The following is a 13,546-nucleotide window of genomic DNA, read 5'->3' as shown; positions in this document are numbered from 1 at the left end:
AGAAGTTCCCTGCTGTATGGAGAACTCATAGTTTGCACAGGAATGAAGTGGAACTCTAACAATGCATAATAATTTCAAATATATTTTTAAGAGAAAGTTATAGGACATGAATTTTCCCTTAATCTTTCAGGCTTAACTTTAAATTTTTTTATATGTCAAATAAAAGGCATGCTTTTCATTTGCACCAGTTTTCCAAAAGCTGTTTTTATGAATTTTCAAAAACTTTGTCATATGTAGAATCAGTTAAAAATGTAAATGAAAAAAAAAATTAAAATAAAGTTCTAATTTAATTGATAATTTTGGGGAAAAGCAATCAAAATCCATTGTCATCAGAATGTTCTAATCCCTTTCTGTGTCATAGGAATAACTTCTATAAAACAGTCACACAGATATAATTTTTCCAGTTTTTGGTCATTACAAATAGTCACCCTAAGTAAATAGCTTTCTATCACCGAGTAATTTCTGGTTGGGTAATTAAGTGCCATCTTTGTACACTCACTGGGGTAGCCAAGAGTCTCTGCTGGGACAAGCTTCCTGCAGTGAGTTCATGTGGTGTCATCCTCCAAAGCCTGTCCAGTGGCCATACACCACTGTCAAATCCCATCAGGCACTGAAGCACTATGGTAGACTTTATATTTTTAAATGTTATGGATTACTTCTGCTTTAGTCCTCATAAAATAACAGCATGATTTCTGTTGGCAACTGTGAGGTTTCTGCACTGCTGTCTTTTGCATCCTTGGGGTATTCTTCTACAAATAAAGGGATAAGGTTTTTCTGCTGTAAGCATGCTAGAAATTGATCAAAAAAATAAAGAAATATATTTTTCATAGAAAGGCAGAAAATGGAATACATTTTGGAGTTTTGGGAATTACTCTTTGAGAAGGTTTCAAATCACATGGAAGGCATCCAGAGCAGACCAGTAAGAATGATTAGGAATCAGGAAAACATGGGTTTCACAGCATAAATTAATTTATTGGGAAGAGAAGATTGAGGGGAGGGGACATGATAACAGTCCTCAGGTGCTGGGAAGAGTCTCATAAAGAAGGAAGAGAATGCTCTCTTCTTCCAAAACCACACCTTTCCTCCATTGTAATCCGTGGTAGATACATGAAAGAGAAAAAGGCTTAGTGCGTTTATGAAAGCCAGAGGCTGGTCTTAACAAGGGATTAATAGTTCTGAAGATGGTGAAACACTGGTGCAGTTTATCTGGGTGTTGCATGGCATCTCTCTCACTGGAAGTCTTAAGACAAAAACTAGAGAACTGGTCAGGATTGACCATCTGACCTTGTTCTGGGGCAGCAAGATAAAGTAGATGATACTGTGACGTCCTCCCAGGTCTCCTGTTGTATGATTTGACTTCAGGTGAGTGTTGTTGCTGACTTGTAATGTTTTAGAAAGAGGTTGGTATTTCATGGTACAACTTCCCTAAAACAGGTCATTAGGCATGAACCTTTACTTTCATTTTGATAAAGCAGTCCTGCCTAGTACTTATTATTGCTTATTATTTATTAAGGAAGAGATTAAAATAATGAATTCAGAACCTTCAAGAAAGGGAAGGATAAAGTAGTCCAAATATAAATATCAGCATTTCAGTATTTTTAAGACTGCTTGATAATCATCTAAATGTTTGGGCAAGGAAATAATCTTGTCCTTAGTCTTGACTTCATTTATTCTCACTGAATAGCTTCTCATTGCTGTCACTTTTTTCTCCAACCCTCAGTTTTTAAGCACAAAACATTCATCTGTGAAACATCTTACATCTACTAATGCTTCCACTCCACCAAGATTTAATCTTTCATTGCTATCAACAGATGTGTATGCTCTCCTCCATGCTTATACTTTCCTGTCAGCACAAAGGTTTTTGCTTTCAGGTGGTGAACTGAAACCAAGAATTGATTCTTGTCTTAAGCAGACTGGAAAATATTAGGAAAAACCAAATCCACAAACAAACAAGCAAAACCAAAACATTTTAACCAGGTTCACTTCTTCAGTCGTTTACTGCAGGACCATAAAATGTATCTGTCAAAGTCTGTACAGGAATCTGAGTGAGCATGTTCATGTCTGTCGAAGTTGGGGGCAGCCTTTTGAAAGGACAGTGCAAGACCTAAAACTGGATATCATGTCCGAACTACAAGTTGTCCTCTGCCCTTCCATCACATGTTTAGCACTGTGGCTGCTTAATAGAGTAGCAAAAGGAAATCCTTCTTGGCTTTTGCACAATTGCAGGGTCAACACAAGTGAGAGCTGTCTCTTCCTTCTCTGAATCAATATTCATCTGTGTAGAAATACAGAAAGGTAAAAATTTTGTTCTTAGCTGAACTTTTGCAAACTCAAAATGAGCTTTTTTTCTTCCTCAGTTGGCTAATGAAACAGCTAGGAGAAAAACATCTTTTTCCTGGTACTCTACACAGTCTTCAAATTCACAGTAAATAAATATGGATTCCTACCATGCAACTTTCTCAGATTGTTATTCCCCACAGTTCATTTAAGATGCTAAAATTGTTGTTTAAATAAAAACTTTAGAGAAGATCTTGGACAGGGCTCTCTATGCAATGCTTTCTTTAAACAAACAAACAAAACAAAACAGAACCAAAAACCAAACAAACACCCTGACTGTTGCATTTTTGAGAGATATACTTATGCCATTTTGACCTGAATTTGTTTCCTTCACAAAAGGAAATCTCAATGCTAGTGCATAATTTATGATCTTGGCATCCAGCCGAAACATATGTACAAACTGAAATCAGTTTTGCATCTGTTTAACTTTGTGCACATGAGTAGTCTAATTGGATTTAGTCTGATGAAATGACACATGTGAGATTAAGTATCTGCACAACAAGGATTTCAGTCAGTAGGTTTCTTTAGGGCAGCAGCTTCTATGCTTTATGTGGTGCCTAGCACATGAAATGGCTTTTTGATTATCTCAAAGCCTTCTCCATGCTATATTGCTGTAGTGACGGGTGAAACAAAGAACTACAGAAGAACAAGTCTTGCAGCATAGGTCAGATCTTCTACTGCATAGCACTGTGCAAAAATAACAATTAATTGATTGTAACTTTATTTAAAAAAAAAAAAGTCTTCTGAGACTCTCTTTAGGTTTAAGGGAAATCACTCTTTCATTTGTTACAGGCTACCAGGCTGCAGCTGTTGGCCTTCTGGTAGCCATTGGCCAGGCTAAGCACTTTTGCTGACATATGCTAGGCAGTCTGATAAAATACAGCCATCACCTCCTTTAGAATGGAACCTGAACTCTTGTGACTGGGCAGCAATGTAGATACCATCTTCACAAGACAAGCTATCGATGTATCAAGAACTGGAGTTTTGTTTTTGCTGCTCTTGCAAGCCTTATTTTCCCATGCCATCCTGCATCTGCTATCTTGAACCCTGGCTAATTTCTTGCCCCAGAAGGGGTGGTGCTGAGCCTGCTACTCGTTGAAGCTGTTTGTATCCTGAGGTCAGCTCTTCTGGTTTGTTCTCATGTTTTCTTACTCTTCCTACATCTGCTGTAAGGGTCTAGGGAATGACGAGTAACCTAGAGGGTGAAGAGACTCAGGGAAGGGGATGAGAGAGCCTGCAAGTTCTGATATTAGGAACATTAGGGATTAAAAACTGGAACTCCAGGGGATTGGCACTGTGAGAATATAGTCTGGGAGGGTATATAAAAAAGGAAGGCTTGGAATATGGGTGCTGTTAAGGCAAGGCAAATTACTCTAAAAGTGGTGGTGTACAGAGGACCACAGATAGAAATGAAAACAGAAAAAGGGAGAAAAAAAAGCTGAAGTAAGAATATAAGGCAAAAAATATACCTTATAATTAATGGGGTTTTTTGTCTTTCCCTTCTACCTCACTGTCCAGATTCATTCTGTGGCTGGCAAAATACCCTGAAATAAAGACAATTTTAGGAAGTTCAGAATGTGGCTCAAGGCATTCCATTTGAAATGTATTTTTATTTGAAGAATTATGCTTCTGACTTTTGGTGACATTAAGGGAGGAGGCATCTAAAAAAAGTGTGTGTGTGTGGAATTTGTCATGTAGCACCTGATTCAGACTACAGAATGCTTTGAAGCAAGAGAGAAAAATAGTGAAATATTACAGCATTAAATATAGAAGTAAAATTTTGCTCTGATCGACCTAAATGTGAGTCTGATGACTCTGGTGGAGATACTCTCTGATATTTTTGTGTGGCTGGGGAAAAGCTTTGATCTTTAAGTTTTATGTTATTGAAGGCTTTCTGTTATTGATGCTTTTTTATGGTCTGCAGTTTGAAGTGTATGCAGTGGGAACAGTCAGCTGAGGACTTGATATTGCAAGGGAAAATGCACTATATTAACTTCTGGCAATTGGAAACTTTTTGGTCTGACAAGTAGATACACTTTATTGAGATGGTCATTTGTTTTATCCAACAAAATGAATTTCTGCTCAGGAAAGTTCTGAATGCTGATTTTCAAAGAGGAAATGGTTTTACTACATGATTCTCAGAGAACATTCAAAATGTAAACCTACACATCTCTAATTCATTCTAGGGTTTTGCAAGTGAAACTAGAACATAATCATGTCCTTATTTTGAATAAATTTTTTCATTTTTTGATAATATTTAATATTCATTGGATGAATACCAATGTTTCCTACTTGAATCCTCTTTGCCTTTAAATGTTTAAATTTTAATTCTTTAGAGTTTTGTTCAAATCAGCTATCCCTTATTTACATCTTGATTAATACAAAAATGCTAGTGTTTATAAGAAACTTCTGTAGGTAGTACTTACACAAGGCTGTATGGCAAAGATTTCATGTTAACTGTAATCATCAAGGGTAATTAATTTCTTAATATATTTACTGAATTTGCAGTTGGTCACATTTTTTTAAAGCACTGAAATTAATATAATTGTGCATTGTTTGCTCTTGGAAAGATTAGGAAAATTTATTTTGAACAAAGTATAAAAATAATTAATGAAATTCTTGAAATATTTACTGAACTTTTTTGATAAGTATGACCTTATTTTTGCTGAGAATTTTTACAAGCATATTCTTTTTTTTTTTTTTTTTTTTTCAGTCCCCTGCACATAGCTATTCAAGCTATGACTCTGGCAAGAATGAGAGTGTAGGCAGAGGTGCTGAAGATCTGTCTCTGAATCGAGGAGATGAGGATGAGGATGACCATGATGAGCAAGAAGATCCTGAGAAGGTTAATGAATCAGATGGGGTAGAAGCAGAACGACTGAAAGCTTTTAACGTAAGCCCTCTTGCACTCACCTTGTTTACTTCTCTTCCTTTTGCATTGTTGTTTTGGGGTAAGTTTGACAATATTAAAGGCACATTAATTTGCAGGATTTATTTCAATTATTATTTTAATGCACATTAAACACTTGCCAACAGATGACAGATTTGCTGTGTTTCATTTAGAATTTTGAGGCAGAGTGCCATCTTTACCAGTGAGGAAAACAAAGCTTTGTTCTGTATGTGTGCATGTGCGATCATGTGTGTGTCTGTGTGGATGTGCATGTTCACCCATTGAATGGAAAGAGGCTGTAGCTAGTTTTGTCAGGAGACCATTCTGGTGGTCAGCTGTTCTCTATTGCTTTCTCAATGTATATAATTATGCATGAAAACACAAGCAATTGTTCAAACAAAGAAAAAAATGTGAGTCAGTTCAATAAAATGATTAGCAATCACAGCTTATTGTTAATAATGAAACTTAAGTAGTGCCTATTTTCATGGTCTGTTCTGGTTTATCTCACAAGTTCTGTATCCTATAGACTTTTCTTTTCTTGTCTATTTTTTTAAACCCAACCCACCCCCACCCCAAATAACCCTTTAAAGAACTGTTTGCTTTATATTTCTGGCTTCCCTTTACAAAGATCTTCAGTGGATAGGAAAAAAAAATGTCTTCCTATCAGTAATCAAGCCAGGAAGCTAGGAAGAGAAGAGAGCTGCCCTCCAAACCCATCTCCTCTGTCTCCCTCTTGCCAACAGATGTTTGTCAGGCTGTTTGTAGATGAAAACTTGGACCGAATGGTCCCAATCTCTAAGCAGCCCAAAGAAAAGATCCAGGCTATCATTGACTCATGCAGGCGACAATTCCCTGAGTATCAAGAGCGTGCCAGAAAACGCATACGTACTTACCTCAAGTCCTGCAGGCGGATGAAAAGAAGTGGTTTTGAGATGGTGAGTTTTGACTTAAAACCCAGCCCTAGTTTCCATCAAAACCCCATATGTAAATCCATGGCACTATTTCGTTTTCATCTTAGTGTCTTTATTTTTTGTTTGGTTGTTTTTTTAGTTTTTTTTGGGTAATACCAGGTCAGAGATTTCTTTTTACCTCCTTCATTCTTCCTAAATTTATTCCCCTTGATTTAAAAGTGCTACAAGACAGTAGAGTTCACAAAATGAACTAATACGGACCTGTAGGAAAAGAAGAACAAAGCAAGGCATAAGGAGGGAAACTGAACTATGGACTATATAGTGACTTATTTCTTACTTTAAGTTACAGTTACAGATTTTTGCCCGGAAAAGTCTTGCTGTAAGATGGATTTTTCTCTAAAATGCCTCTGGCAGCTGGATCAGCTGGATTTCAGTGAGCTCTGTAAAACTGACCCTCAAGAAAATGCCCAGTGTAGTAACATCATAGTGGCAATGGCTTTGACTTTGGGTATTTTCTTGTACACCTTAGCCAATTACTTATCAGTGAAAGTTACTCCTTTGAAATCTTTCAGTTGATATATATAGATGTGCAAAACATGTTTAATGGTTCTAAACCAAACATGTTTGGTCAAACTTACAATTTAAGCACCCCAACAGTTTAGTAGTTGTAATAGAACCAAAACTCATGAAGATTATCATGGTATACAACTGGCAGTGCTTTCAGACACTGTTATTTTAATATTACTCAGTAGCACAAAAATGGGTATATAAAGTCTTCTCACTAATTGGCAGCTTCATTATCTCTAGAAAACATTTATTTTTCCAAAATGGAGGAAAGTCAGAAGAAACTAGATAGCTACATTTAATGTATTTAATGTCTTAGCTACCTCTCTGGCCTTAAGATGACAACAAAAACACCTCATTGTTACAAGTAGATATCATTTAGTGATTAAACATACCATTTTTTTAATGAATCATCTGCAAACCCATTGATTACATTAGAAATTATTGGAGATTATTGCATTTTACTGTTTCTCTCTTTCTCTCTGTCTTTCTCTTTCCTGCAGTTTTTGCAGAATATTTATGAGTACCATTTGTTGTTTAAGATAGTAGCTGACAGTTTTAAGAACAAAATATGAGGCTTATTTGTAGGGTAAGACCACTATTTAACACCAAAAGCAAAGACAGAAACTAATTTTTTGTGTATGCTTATGATTCTAATCAATAGCAAGGTTTTATTATTTGAAACATTTGGCTAACACTGTTTCTGAACAATGGAAGCTCAAATGAAGAAAGACAGGTAGAATAAAGGACATCTGTACAGCCAGAAGTGCCAAAGATTGACTGGCAGTGTACATGGCATATTGTTTAGCCCTAACAAAACAAAACAAACAAATAAATAAACAAAAAAACCAACAAAAAAAGAAAAATAGAAAACAGATATTTCCTACAATATACTAAGTAGCATTAAATTGCATCTCCTCACTGACAATAATTCATCAACATCAAGCTCAGCTTTCATGAAGCAAAATATTTTATTTTGCTGTACTTTCAATTGAAAATACTTACAAAATTAGCCAATGCTAGCAAGTCTCCTCACTGTTCCAGTTTATGGCCTTATTACTATCATTTTTCACGCTGATGAGCAGTTATGTAAACTGGTCATTTTTGTAATCTGAAAGAATTGTGCAACTGTTTTGCAATATGAACAAGGAGCTACAGTCTGATCCATAAGAGCTGGGTTGGCTTGACTTCAGTGCACATTTGCAAATGTTACTTTCATATGAATAAAGGTGCAGGATCAAATTTTTTCCTGGAAGGGGAAAAGGAGCAGAGATTATTAGTAATATGATCCAAATAGGTAATCTTTATAGTTCAGAAAGATTTCCTGATTTTATAATGTTTCATGACATTTTATGATGGGCTTTATTTCCTTTTAAACAAACAAATCACCATCTAAAACACTGACTTTTTGCCAATGAATGGAAGTGACAAAGCACTGGACCTCATGCCAAAGATTGCAGCCCTCTTGGGCCTGAAGGGATATGTGTCCTGTGTCCCTGTTTGCAGGCAGGAATACAAACCAAAGACTATCCAAAGTCTCTGGAGGAGCTCTCATTAACTTCCTAAGGGAATAAGTAGCATTTTATGCATATGTCTTGAATAATTCTGAAATTTAATATGTATTCCTTATTTAATATGTAAACCTTTGGGTTTTTAATTTTTTTTATTATTATTTATAAGTTACTGTATCATCATCTTTTGATTATAGGCATTTTTTAAAATGCCTTTTTCAAGGCATTTGACTACTTGATTGTTTTAATGGTGAGGATGTCCTTACCATTTTGGTAATGGAGAAGAAACACCTTTTCTGGATAATAACATTTGTTCAAAACAATAATGAAGGGACACAATGGTGTTGTTTTGAATAAGGGGCTACCATTAAATACAGAAAAACCAGAATAATGATCTGCTCAGCACAATAACCTCCACAGATGTCTTTTTCTATACACATCTTAAATACAGTGTTTTTATTTTGTTCAGGTTCAAAAATGCTACATTTTGACCATCTAGTTGCATGAGAAAGAGAGAATATTCTCTTTTACGGCATATGACAGTTCAGACTGTGTGTGTAACTGTGCAGTTATCTACAGCGTCATTCTGTAAAGTGAAGAGAAAATGTAAACACTATGTTAAATTAGTGTAAAACTGCATGAAAAAGATGAAAAAGCAAGCCTGGAGCCTGATTCTGTCAGTTATTTGCTGCCTGTATCCCCAATGACAGTTCTTGCTGCATAACAGGCCAGTTCTAGCTTTGAGGCAATAAAAAAGGCTCAGTCTCTTGAGTGTTCATAATGTTAATGAACATGATTCTTAGTATTATTAAGAGATTGCTTATAGTTATTCTGCTTCTCCTTGTGACAGATAGCTGTCTGTGGACTCCAAGGCAGCTTGCCTAGCTTCTTGTTACAAATATGCCTTTGAGAAGCTCCCTTTCTATGCTGGAAATGCTCTGCCCATTTGACTGTGCAGCTTGTAGTTGTGCAGTTTTCATTCTGACACAAGTATATACCTCAATAAGGCACTCAGTTTTTCTCCTGAATTGCAAGATTGTTTTTCTCCTCCCATTGTCTCTTGCTAATGGACTGTTGAGAATGTTCTCTTACTAAATTCTATGATCTTCCTCAGAATCTTTCACTGGGAGGGAAGTCTGTCAAATAGCAAAATCACTGGCTTTTGGATGGGATTTTGATGTTGTGATTCTGCCTGCACTGTGCTGTATTGCTTTGAGAACTTAAAAGTTTTTGATATTCTTAAAGAAATTATTTCTTTTTCTCTTCATTAGCCCAAAAACAAAAGAAAAAAAAAAACTTCCTCATTTTCAAAGACTGATATCAACAAGAATTCCTGTATATATGTCAGGTGTTTTGTGAACTCTATAAGGTGTGCAAGAGGAATTTTCTCCCTGTGATAGTCTGATGGCCTGTTTCACTGTTTTTCAAATCCTTTGTTTAGACTTGTCCCAGCCTATGTGAAAAAGAACTGCCAATTAAAAAGGGTTAGTAGATAGATGCTGGAGATATGTGGTATGCATTTATTTAGTTATAGTCCAGAAAAACTTTAGGTCTAGAAATAATCAAATGAGGCTCAATTGTCTTAATAGTTACATTTTCTTACTACTCCCTGCTTCCACCCATCTTCACGATCTCCTATGATCAGTCTCACTGCATTCAATTTGAAATTGCACCTTACAGTATCTTTTTCATGGATGTGCCATTTTTTCTGTGAGCATCCCAATGCAAGAGCAAGATTTTCTCGTTCACTGAGATCCTTTCTTTATTTTTAAGAAAAAGCAAACCCTCCTTCTAAATACTACTGTAATACAAAACTATAGTATCAAAGAGCAAAGTATTCTCTGTTGGAGAGAAAAGGCTAGTCATAAATGCTTTTCATTGTTCAAAGGCAAGTTTGGATGTGTGGGAGAAGAGTCACACTGTGCCCAAAGACAGTTCCTGATTCAGGTCCCAGTGTTTCATCCCAACTCCTTCTGTCCTATCTCCAGCCCAAGAACAAATAACTAGGCTCTGCAGCTTTCACTGCTGCTGTCACTTGGTTGTGCCAGTTGGCTGAGGGAGGTGTTTTAACAATTTGCTACTGTGCTCATGTTAATCAAGGTGTTTTCAGTGTGTCTAGTGGCTTCTCATATGTTTGTACTGAGACTGAGCAACATTGATGGGGACTGGTTTCCAGAAGGGGGATGTTTTCTGAAATCTGCCTCATTAAGATTACTTGGAATAGGTGTCTAGGTTCTGCTTTTAATTTTTCGAAAGAGAAATCATTAAATATTTACTGAATTTAGTGCTGAAAAGTCCAGCTGCCCTTGCAGTCATTTGGGTTTTCAGTCCTCCAGGCTTTTATGTCTGGAAAGGTCATAAGTATTTTCAGGAAAATGAGGATCTGTGGATTCAGGGATGCATATCTAATTGATTAACAAGCTGGGAAGCATGAAGAAAATTATCACAAGAACAGTTACATGAAGATCTACAAATACTAATAGAGTTGTTGCTTTGTATTATACCTCAAATTCTGTCAGTTGGGCACTTCCCTTTCTAAGCATCTCACCCTTTTTTGGTAGTGGTTAACTTATTTAAGTCTGATGGGCAACTTGGTTGAAATAGGCCAAAACTATTCTCTGATAAAATTTGACTTTTACTATTAGATCTCATATAGTCTTGAAAAAATATTCTAGGATCAGTTTTTCAAAGGCTCTTAGACATGATGTTCTTTTTTTTCACCACAGAACAGTTAAGTAAATATTCGTGTGATTTTTAAGAACTTCCTCCAAAATCTTCCTCAAATAACTTTTGCTTTTTAATGACTTTTCAAAGTTTAGGCAATTTTGGAAAACTGAGCAGTGGAAGAAGTAACACTTCTTCCATTAACCCTTCCAAAATGTGAAAAAGTTAGCTTTAAAAAAGGTACAGTATTTGGAAAATTAATTAAAACTAAAAATTAAAAATACCTACCAACCTGACAGAACTTAGTCTTCTACATCCTGTGAAAGAAGAAAATATAGGAATGCAATTTTGACATTTCTTACAATTTTTTTAAAATTTAGAATAAAAGTAATCCTCTCTGAAATAGCAATAATCTCTGATGTAGAAAAAAAAAATATCCTTTTTTTGTTGGAAAAAACCTCAACGAATAGGTTAAAAGAATATTTACTCTGTTAACCTGTAAGTTTGAAATCAGAAAAAAAAATAGTAAATATTTCAGTGGTTTTTGATACTGTGATTCTGACTTAGATTGAGAGCTCTTGCTGCAATGTTAGCTGATTAACTGGCCTGTGCCAATGGTTTAAGGATAAGAATCCAATTTAGTTTATTATTTTAGGGGAAACAGTAAATAATGTTAAATCTTACTCAGTTTTCCCAAGTCCTCTGGAGTTTTGCTAGTAAAATGCTATCAGTGTTCAATACAATCCTCACCTGACTCTGAAGGAGTTTGGTCAGCAGGATGATTCCTGGAGTTCTCTGTCACTACAAAATACCAGATAAGGCTTGGATTTGTGCCTAGGTTTGTTAGAGAAATTAGGTGACTTTGGCTTCTTCAGCAGTCAGTGAAGCATTTGGATGAACCAGTCTGGAGAAGTTCATCCCAGCTGTCTCAAGAGTCAACAATGAAACAAAAAAGAAGCCTTGGTGACTACTTTTTACCAAATAGTTCATTTTTATGTACATAAAGTCAGAGGAGTATTGCTGCTGTTGTTCACATAAGTAGTTTAAAATTTCCACTAGCCCTGCTGAAATTGCTCACACAGGCAGAGCCGGACTTGGTCCCATATGTGGGCGTAGCAGCAGCAACAGCAGCCTGGTGGTTGATTGGAAAGAGTCATCTGCTAAACTTTTAGACAGGAATGTTAAGATATACTTGGATTTATTTAGGTGCCATCATAATCAAGGTGCAGTGTTTCAATGCAATAAATTTCAAAGATGAAAACTTAAAAAAGTGATTTGAACATCACTAGATGTTTTAAAAAGCCTCTACTGCCATTTAAGAAAACATTTCTAGCTATTTCATTGAATCCTCTAGTAGGTGTGACAATTGGGTATTTATCAGAAAACAGTGACACCAAGCAAAATATATCAAACCCAACTGAAATGCAGGGCTACAGGCATTAAAATGCCAGTCCAGTTGTTCATATTCCACTATTCTTCACTAACAAATTATAGAATTACAAAGTGTTTTGGGTTGGAAGTGACTTTATCATTCATCGAGTTCCAACCCCTCTTCCAGGGGCAGGGACACCTGTCATTAGAGGAGGTTGCTTAAAACCCCACCCAACATGGCCTTGAACAGTTCCAGGAATGGAACAACCACAGATTTTATAGGCAATCCAATCCAGTGCCTCATCACCCTCACAGTAAGGAATTTCTTCCTAATATCTAATCTAAATCTACCCTCTTCCAGCTTGTGACAAGGATAAAAATACATCTAATATAGTGCAGTACTGTACTTCATTTGGTCTTTAAATTCAAAAATACTCTGTAGAAGGGTTTCTGAGTCCTTTGCTATTGTGCTGTGCAGGACAGTCCTGTTATACATTTCACTGCATTGTTCTGATTAAAAACTTTTATTTGAAGATCATGTCTTCCCTGTTTTGTAATCTATTTTGCATGTTTTCTCTGAAAAAGTGCTATTTAGATATTGCACTATTACAAATGTGTTGGGCATTTTAGGACACAGTGTTAGATCGTAATAATTTATTATTAAAGAGTTGTGGCATATTTGCAGTATTTAATTTTGGAAGTTAACTGGACTTGCAATTCCTGAGGAAAAAGCTGACATTCAGGAGAGCACTAGGGAGTATCTAATTTTTGGGAGCCCAATATGCAAAGTGCTTAGTGGTACCTTTGGAAAAATTCAGTTACTGTCAGTGAGGCACTGACATTCATCTTAAATTTTGGATGCCAAATCACTTTGGAAAATTTTTAACCTTTTTTTTTTTTTCAAGTTTGAGTAATAGTTAAAACATTTTCTCATTCTCACATTTATATTAATCTCCCAAGTAGCAAGCAATAGGAGTAGTGTAAATGGCCTCAACTTGTACCAGGGCAGATTTAGATTGGCTATTAGGAAAAATTCTTTCATTTGAAGGTGAAGCATTGGAATAGTCTGTCCAAGGAAGTGATGGAGTTGCTGTCCCTGGAGGTGTTTAGAAGAAGTGTGAATGCAGCACTTGGGGACATGGTAGAATTGGGAATGTTCTTTTAATGGTTGGACTCAATGATCTTACAGGTCTTTTCTAACCTAAATGATTCTGTGATTCTCTGATTTATATTAGAGGTAATATTATTGTGTTGTGTCTATGAACAAAATGAAGTAGCTTGAATGGTTATGTGTTTCC

The 13,546-nt window shown here is 36.0% G+C and overlaps 1 protein-coding gene across 5 annotated transcripts in view; it reads left to right on the top strand.

The window, feature by feature from the left end:
- NOL4 (nucleolar protein 4) overlaps nt 1-13,546 on the top strand; it is a 194,274-nt gene that overhangs the window by 140,552 nt on the left and 40,176 nt on the right. For 3 of the 5 annotated variants that reach the window (XM_077783765.2, XM_031504026.3, XM_077783767.2), the window contains exons 7-8: nt 5,051-5,230; nt 5,971-6,162. In XM_077783765.2, coding sequence (XP_077639891.1) covers nt 5,051-5,230; nt 5,971-6,162 — 372 coding nt within the window. The remainder of the gene's footprint in view (nt 1-5,050; nt 5,231-5,970; nt 6,163-13,546) is intronic. The other 2 variants (XM_085572069.1, XM_077783766.2) reach the window with 1 other exon arrangement.

Source organism: Lonchura striata, chromosome 2 (assembly GCF_050655825.1).
Source record: "Lonchura striata isolate lonStrDom1 chromosome 2, ASM5065582v1, whole genome shotgun sequence".
Taxonomy (NCBI): Eukaryota; Metazoa; Chordata; class Aves; order Passeriformes; family Estrildidae; genus Lonchura; species Lonchura striata.
This window is presented reverse-complemented; position numbering and strand designations above follow the sequence as displayed.